The 8,604-nt window shown below is 49.3% G+C and overlaps 1 protein-coding gene across 1 annotated transcript; it reads right to left on the bottom strand.

Moving 5' to 3' along the window:
- Window positions 1–2,754: 2,754 nt before the first annotated feature.
- On the bottom strand, window positions 2,755–7,094 carry RPL19 (ribosomal protein L19). The gene is made up of 6 exons (XM_082605462.1): window positions 7,004–7,094; window positions 5,936–6,042; window positions 4,474–4,596; window positions 3,716–3,836; window positions 3,224–3,334; window positions 2,755–2,964 (listed from the first exon to the last, which is right to left on the bottom strand). Exons 1-6 carry the CDS (start codon window positions 7,006–7,008, stop codon window positions 2,841–2,843), a joined length of 591 nt encoding a protein of 196 aa, XP_082461588.1. The 5' UTR covers window positions 7,009–7,094; the 3' UTR covers window positions 2,755–2,840.
- Window positions 7,095–8,604: the final 1,510 nt, after the last annotated feature.

Genomic DNA, 8,604 nt, shown 5'->3' with positions numbered 1-8,604 from the left:
CCCTTTGGCCCCTTCAGCCTTCTTTTTACCCCCCCACCATTCTTTTTTTTTTTTGCCCATGGCTCACGGGCCCAGCCGCTCCACAGCATGTGGGATCTTCCCGGACCGGGGCACGAACCCATGTTCCCTGCATCGGCAGGCGGACTCTCAACCACTGCGCCACCAGGGAAGCCCAACACCCCCCCATTCTTAACACCCCCTCCCCAGTGCTTAGGACATTAGAGGCACCTGCTGGAGAGTGCGACCAGCCAGTGTACCTCCGGCCTCGGCCCTCCCTGTGCTTTGGAGAGCCAGCCTAGGTGGTCCGTCTCAGCCTCAGAGAGAGCACCCACTGTACCCTGTACCCCTCCTCCAGCTTGTGGCCCTGCCGCAGCAGCTGTGCTCCGTACCTCTCGGCTGCAGCCCACTCCGAGTCACCCCCTCCCATGCCTGGAGGACTCAAAGGCGGGTGCTAGTGTTCAAGCCACACTGGTATTCTGGGGAGTCATTGGCCCCTCCAGGCCTCAGTTTCCTCCTCCAGAAATGGAGTTGGACTTGCTCATGGAGTCTTTACCTCAGGGCCATGAGCCCCTTTAAAGGGTAAAAAGATATGATGGGACCAGTTGCAAACCCTTGAGAGAATGGACATGTCTTTTCATCAGAATTTCCCAAGGCTCCAGGACCTGGAAGAGACCCAGCGGTTACTTTAAGGGGTCTGCCTGCTAAGGGGGCCCTCCCAGGCACTGCCCTGGGAAGGGCTTAGAGGCCTGGGGTGGAAAGAGGTAAGCTTAGGCCTGGGGTGAGCTTCAGAAAGAAGTGTCTTCTACACGCAAGGCTTCCCAAGAGAGAGGCTCCTACAACCTGATTCTTCCTCCCCCACCACCCCGCCAAAAGTGGGGCAGTTTCCTCCACCTTCGGTGACCTGTGAGAGAACAGCGCCATCTCCTGGTCCGTGGTGGAAACCTTTTCTGGGCTGCAGGCTCAGGGGCCTCCGTAAAGGTCCTTATCTCCTTCCTGTCATCCCTCTACTGCCTGGAGGAAGTGGAGGTGGGCGGCCTTCAATGCCCTTCCTCCTCTGGGAAGAAGGCATCTCATGCTCCAGGTAGCTTAGCCGAGGCCCTTCTTCCAGGCCACAGCTTCCCCACATGGAATGACAGGCTTAGAGCAAGCCTAAGGATACATTACGCACAGGCTGCTATGGTGGCAACAGGGAAACCAAAAATCAGTGTCCTCCCCGCTGGGGCTCTGAGGCATATGGGCGGAGATGGAGGTGTGGACTATTCTGTCCGGGCCTCCCTGCCTTGGGCTACCCACATCCCCACCTGTCCAGACTGGACGAGGACACTGCAGGCGGAGCTGGGGATAGGTCTGCTGCCCCCAGGATCGCTTTAGCCCTGCCTTTCCCACGCCAAGTGCAGATGGAAACATGTGCCCAGTACACATCCTGAAGACCCCTCATTGGCCTTCGCATCACTGCCCACAAGCAAGAGTTCCTCAGAGACCGGTAGACCGCGGAGAGGTAACCAGGACGGGCACACCAGTCATAGCTGTGCCCAACTTTCCTCCCCAGACTTCTCACCTGAGCTGACACTCCTGTATTTAACTGGCTGACTGACCCCTTCCACCTGGACACCTGTCACTCAAACTGCCACCCACTCAAAATATTCAACTCGGCTCTTCCAGGCATTCTCCCCACAACTAGTTTCTTCTCCTGATCACCAAAGGCATCTCCTGCCCAGTCCTCCAAAGCTCGAGGCCTGGGGACCAAGCTAGCCTTCTTCCTGAGGTCTCCGTAATCAGTCTACAAAAGTCCTATCCTACTTCATCTTGAATCCGTTTTTCCCATTCAGGCCGTCTTAACAGGTGAATCTAACATCTGGCTTCACTTCTTTTCTCATCTGCAAAATGGAGACGCTAATACCCTACTTTACAATGTTGTGAAAATTATAGAATCAATACAAGTCAGTGTAAAGTGCCTCAGTACTTGGCTCACAGAGCAGATACTTTACTGAAAAATTCCTTGGTGGTTACTACTACCAGTTAATAGGCAAAATAAAACCTACTCTCATTTGCAAAAAGGGATATGAATTAACTCAAAATTGCTGTGACAAGTGTGTATGTTATGTGACTTTATTGTAATTTCTGCTGAGAAAGCATTTTTTCTTTGGGCCACTTTTGGTGGTTATAAACCAAAAAACAAAACAGGAAACAATCCTTTTACGGACAGGAAAGAGAAAAAGTTTAGAAATAGAAATTGGGATGCTCAAGATGACAGTTTCAATTCTATCTCAATAAGGCTGTCTACAGACAGCTTAGGCAGTAGTCAGCAGTTCAAGTCCAGACCATACCTTCTGGACTGGTGGTGGTTCAAATTCCCACCGTCCTGGAGTTCCAAGGCAATAGACCACAACCTCAGTGCAGTTGAGCAGTGCAAGCATATTATTTTCTGTTTTAAAATAATGTGACAACTCATGTCACAACTGAATACTGGTTCCCAACCAACATTTGAGACCATGTCTGAGGTGCCACTCATGCTCTGCTGAAAAGGGCAGTTTTGAGGTACAGTCTTTGAGGCTTGGGTAGAAGCCATTCCTCTCCTCCCTTCAAAGTAGGCCCCACACCCCATGGACGGAGGGGGCATGAGCCTGACCAGAGGCCAGGAGCCAAGGAAGAAATGAAGCAGGAACGCAGGGAAGGGCCCGCATCTCATTCCTCAGTTCTGGCCCTGTAAACAGTGAAGACCCACCAAGCAGCCAGAAACTGGAAGCAGAGAGGTAGGCAGATAAAGCCTTGTTTTTTTATTGAATGAGTGATCTATGTAACTGCTGAGGCCACTATGTACAGAGAAGAAAAGGAGGACTTTATTTCTTGGTCTCTTCCTCCTTGGACAGAGTCTTGATGATTTCCTCCTTCTTGGCCTGGAGCCGCTCTTCACGGCGCTTGCGGGCTTCCTTGGTCTTAGACCTGCGGGCCTCAGCCTGGTCCCTGGGTAATGGAAGAGAGAAGACGGGTGAGCTGCTGGGGACACCAAGAGCTCCTGCTTCAACTAGCCAGTAAGTCCCCACACTACCCTGACATTGATGGTAGGTGGTATGTGGGTATGTACAGGACAGAGTGGCATATACCTCTAACACAACGACTGTATTCTGGACAGACTGCATGTAAGTCAAGACGAGACATCAGCGCATTGTAAATGTCTCAGGACTTGCCCCCGTGACAGACACCACTTCCTAAAGAAACTTACGCCAGAAGCTTCTTGCGAGCCTTGTCTGCCTTCAGCTTGTGGATATGTTCCATGAGAATCCGCTTGTTTTTGAACACATTACCCTTCACTTTCAGGTACAGGCTGTGGTACCTGTAGCGTACAAGGACAGAGGTTCTGGTCAGCAATGGGATCAACACAGAGGCTGGCCTGCGATCTGCTCCTCTACACAAGGCCCCTAAGCATGTAGGGTTCCTTTCCTCCCTTCTTGCTGCAGGCACTTCTTTCCCCCAAACCAGGACTTTTTGTGCAATTTCTAGACAGAAGAGCTCACCCGGCAGATAAACTCAATTCTTGGGCTGTCCTGATGGTGTATGTGGGCAGAAGAACAGGACAGAAAGGAAGAACTTTCTTAGAAAATACCAAGACACATGGCTCTCTCCCCAAGGCCAATGAGACAAAGCTTATATCTGCGCAAAGAACAAGCCATCGAAACAGCAATGGGTCTTGGTGGGCCCGAGAGAAGGGACTCACATGTGGCGGTCAATCTTCTTAGATTCACGGTATCTTCTGAGCAGCCGGCGCAGAATTCTCATCCTCCTCATCCAGGTTACCTTCTCGGGCATTCGAGCATTGGCAGTACCCTTTCGCTTACCTACGAGGAAGATGAGTCAGGCCCACTGTAGTGCATCTGGGTTACTAGAGCCAGCTGACTGGTCACAACGATAGCTACCCATTTCTGAAACGCTTTGTAACTCTTTGGGTCATGTGCCAAGAGTTGTACCTCACGTTAAGTAGCTTTATTTCCACTTTAAAGATGATGATCCCAAGTATTTAATTTCTTTCATTTACTCAATTTTTAAGGAAGCACAAACAAGGCAATTATTCCCCATTCACTCCACAGAAGGTGGATATGACAGGGCATGCACCAAGGCAGTATGGTAAGCTGGAAGGGCTTTAAAAAGGTGATGTGACCTTCATCTCCCTAGGTCATCCTGAGCCTAGAAAGCGGTTTTAGGATTTATTGGACATTTCCCAAGCATCCAGTAGAATGGATGGGGAGGGTACAGGGGTATAGGTGCTCAATAAATGTGACCTCTTTCTACCAATACCTTCGACTCCAACACCGGTGCCAACTTTCTGATTTGCAGAGAGAAAAACACACCAAGTATCATGGAGTAGGAAAAGGGCTCAAAATGAGTCAGAATGGGAAAGGTTTCTGAATATATCCTAGTCCAGACTTAATCATTTATCTTCCCGAAGTCCTGGAGAAACGGGAAGAAGGTACTTACCTATGCCCATATGCCTGCCCTTCCGGCGAGCCAAAGTGTTTTTTCGGCATCGAGCCCGGGAATGGACTGTCACAGGCTTCCGGATAATCAGCCCATCTTTGATCAGTTTCCGGATCTGCTGACCTGGGAAACCACAATGCACCTGGTCAGTCAGGTGGGGCCTAGCCCCAGGTACACCAGTCACAACGCAGAGTCCAAACAGGACATGCCAGAGACGCTGCTCACATCCCTGGTTTTCAAAAATGGTGGAAATTGGGGGACTTCTATTTCTTTCTTAAAAAACAAAACACAGCAGAAAACAAAAAACCTCTACCCTTTTAGATGTTTTACTGCACACTCCACATATACGTATTTGGGAATATGTGATCAAAATAGCATACAAATACAGCCTAGTCCTTCAGATCCTGTTTCACCTATTAGCTACCAGCCCAAAATAAGGATTTTTTGAGCACACATTACAATACCAGAAACCCAAACAGGTAATGGATTTCCCTGATATTCACGAAGATTCCTGCTTCACCAACTTTCATCAGGTTTCTGAAGCTTCTCTTAGGCCCATCTGTACACTTCCTTGTAAATTCTAGTTTTAGTAAAAACTCTGCTTAAGTTAGTTAAGCAGAAGCCCCTACCCTTGATATCTGACCACCCGGGCCAGAATCCCCCTTACCTCTGTTTCCTTAGTAATTTTCTATTTTTAAAAAGAAACACTTAAGACAATGTTGTGTTAATTTCTGCTGTACAGCACAGTGATTCAGTTATACATATATATACATTCTTTATACACATATATATTCTTTTCCATTATAGTTTATCGCCCTCTTAGTAATTTTCCATCCACGGATCCCCTACACCATGCTCCTTGGCTATAAATTCCTACTTGCCCACGCTATATTCTGACTTGAGCTCAATCTCTCTCCCCCAAAGTAAAATCCCATTGGTCCCTGTAACTACTGCAATTATTCTGAATAAAGTCTCCCTTACAATTTTAAACAATGTCACTGAATACTTTTCCCCTGTAACAATATTATGTTGAAGTCATGTGGGCACGTTGATGTTATCTGCAGGACTGACACTGTCTTACTACTTTGAATTATATGCAAACAGGCCTCTAATAAAGCCTGAGGCCCCAGGTCTTTCCCATTCATCATTTCATCGGCCATCTCTACCCCGCCCCAGTCCTTGTAGTCTCTTCACAAATCCTTCTCAGATATAAAACAGAACATCCACTGTAGCGATATTTATTAATATAACATTGGGTGGTTCCATTAACTTCCATCCTGTCATTCTGGCAAGTAGAGAACATCTGGCATTCCATATTTCTGACTCCTCCATTTTATAACCCCCCCCCCAAACTATGAGCTCTCCTAGGTTTGTTAACAGTCAACACGATCGTGTCACCTTCCATTGCACAAAGGGTGAGAAAGGCGTAGGATGAAGAAGGAACTTAGACCCAAGAACTCACGGGAGTTGGCATTGGCGATTTCATTAGTCTCATTGGGGTCCAACCAGACCTTCTTTTTGCCACAGCGGAGGACACTGGAGGCAAGCCTCTTCTGGAGCCTGAGCATACTGTGACAAACAGAAAACACTATCAGGTCCTGGAAACCATTCCTGGGCAAGAATGAGCATCCCCAACAAGACCTGCCCTTCAAAGTCATCTAATGTTGTGAAACATAGAGGGGGGGAGGTGCATGTGTATATGCATTTAGTACTAAAGACAAACATGTCCCCCCGAGGCTTTTGCCACCCACGACGCAGCCCCAGGTTAATAATCTTCCCTATACCAAGACCTTTAAAGCTTTGCCTGTGCGTTCCTGTAGGGGGCAACAGCCCACCCTGGGATGTCGACAACCTCTAGGTTATGTCTTATTCTCTCTGTGTCTCTGTTTTCTTCTCTGGAAAATGAGACTAACGCATACAATTGGAATGAAGATGGGGCTTATGCCCTTTCTGGTACCCAGCAATAAAAACAAGTGTTTAACGTGAAGAATCCAAGGCCACTGGGCCTGATTTGCTAGTTAATCTAGTCTTTTGCTTCCTGGGCTCGTTTTCCCTTTCTTATCCCAGTAATAAACTAGCCTTAAAACTTTTCTTATGACGGGTCTACGGGGTAGAAGGCATCAAGGTCCTAGGGATCGTTTCACTCTCGGCAGTCGGAGGCTTGGGGCCTACTCGCGACCTGTCTTACGTCACATGGAAGCAGAGATCGGCTGGGAGCCATAGATCGGCCCAGCGAGTAAGGGGGCCACAGCCCAGTCCCCGCCGCCGCCTTTCCTCTGCCCGCGTGGGTCTCCTCAGACACGTGTGGGGCGCGAAGCCCGCCTTTCCCCCGTCCTAGAGTTCCGGGGACGCTCCCCCACCCCCTCCTCTCGAGGCTGGGAGCTAGTGTGCTCCGGCCTAGCCCAAGCTCCGGGACGCGCCGCTTCAGGGCCGCCTCCACCCCGTCTCTTCCAGCACGGGATGCGGTACCGAGCCCCGTTGTGCGGCCGCAGCCAGAATCAATCAATATCAGAGACCCGAGAGCCCTTACCTCATGGCTGCGACCGCAGGGGCCAAAGGAAAGAACTTGCTCTCCCCAGGCTCCTCCCATTATCTGTGAAGGGGAGAGCCCACCCCCCGCTCCGCTTTCGCCAGTATTCCCCTCCGGCCCTTTAATCTTCCGCTACCCTAAAGTCACTTATATATTCTGTTAATACCCGGGATAATAGAAGTCTAATATCGGGAATCGGTTTTAAACTTTAAAACATAGAAAATATCTCCCTTCGGTATGGCAAAGTGGTATAGTCCGACTTCCTATTAAGCATGCGCAGCAAGGGTACCTGATCACGTGGGCAGTGGAAGCCGGAAGTCAGCTGTATTGCGCAAGCGGGATAAAGTACTTTTACTAGAGCGGCCCACTCCTCCCAGGCATACTGGATTCTATGGAAGGATGATTTGTCAGCGGGAAAAAAATGAAGCAAGAGAGGGTAATGAGGGCAGATATCAGACAAAAGCAACCTTTTATTCACTCTCCCGGTAATTGGCAGCCCCTGGAGCGCAGAATAGATCACCAAAGACATTAGTGTATGTGTTTGAGCCACTGCGGCTCTAAATCTCTCAGTGCCTCAGTCTCCTCTTGTGTATAGTGTACCTAGTTCTAATATATCCGTCGTCTAGTTGTGAAAATCACATGAGTTAACGTTTGCAACTTGCAAAAGAAGGCATTAAGACGAGCTCCTTGATGGCGGGAACGTCTTTGGTTTGGCTCACACTGTATTCCAGCGGCCATGGAGCTTTGCATGTAGTAAGCCCTTGAGAAATAGCGAGTGAGTGAATGAATAGTTGCGAAAGTCCAAAAAAGAAAAATCGAATGATAGGCCCTCTCATAGTTATTTCCTCTTGCTCTGGAGCATCCAAGGCAAAAAACCAAGGAGTACATTCCAGGGTCCAAGAAACATGGACCTGAGTTCTGGCTCCAACTCCTTGCTTCGCTCCAGCTGATAATCCTGTATCTATCATCTGAACTTTTCCTGGCTGCTAAACAGAGCTGAGAAGGTCAAAAAGAGGAAGGGAAGGGAATTCCCTGGCGGTCCAATGATTAGGACTCCGTGCTTTCACTGCCAAGGGCCCGGGTTCGATCTCTGCTGGGGGGAACTAAGATCCCACAAGTCACGCAGCGTGCCCCCGCCCCCCAAAATAAAATTAAAAAGAGGAAGGGATGCAAAATTTATGCCACTTCGTCACAACACAAGTAGTGTCATCGCCACTTTACAGCTGAGGTAGCAGACATTGAAGATCTAGGTCTTTCTGACTACAAAACCCATGCCTTCTCTGTCATGCCAGGCTCTCCTGTGCCCAAGGGGAAGATGGGAGCCCTGCTCAGTATTGGCTCTTGGGGCTGGCCATCACTTGTTGCAAAACCCAGAGTGAAAAAGAGGAGTCAGTGTGTTCCACAGTCTCCCCTCCAGCAGAACATAGCAGGTTGCCTTATTTTTTTATTTTTTATTTTTTGTGGTATGTGGGCCTCTCACTGTTGTGGCCTCTCCCGTTGCGGAGCACAGGCTCTGGACGCGCAGGCCCAGCGGCCATGGTTCACGGGCCTAGCCGCTCCATGGCATGTGGGATCTTCCCGGACCGGGGCACGAACCCGTG

Source organism: Mesoplodon mirus (genome assembly GCF_964341445.2).
Source record: "Mesoplodon mirus genome assembly, chromosome: 18".
In the NCBI taxonomy this organism is placed as follows: Eukaryota; Metazoa; Chordata; class Mammalia; order Artiodactyla; family Ziphiidae; genus Mesoplodon; species Mesoplodon mirus.
Note: the sequence above shows the minus strand (reverse complement) of the source record. Positions and strands in the feature narration are given on the sequence as shown.

What these genes read in the sequence shown, in the direction of transcription:
- RPL19 (XM_082605462.1), bottom strand. An exon ending in AAGAAGATTGACCGCCACAT is followed by an intron (nt 3,335 to 3,715) that starts GTGAGTCCCTTC and finishes TGTACGCTACAG; the next exon opens with GTACCACAGCCTGTACCTGA. An exon ending in GCTCGCAAGAAGCTTCTGGC is followed by an intron (nt 2,965 to 3,223) that starts GTAAGTTTCTTT and finishes TCCATTACCCAG; the next exon opens with GGACCAGGCTGAGGCCCGCA.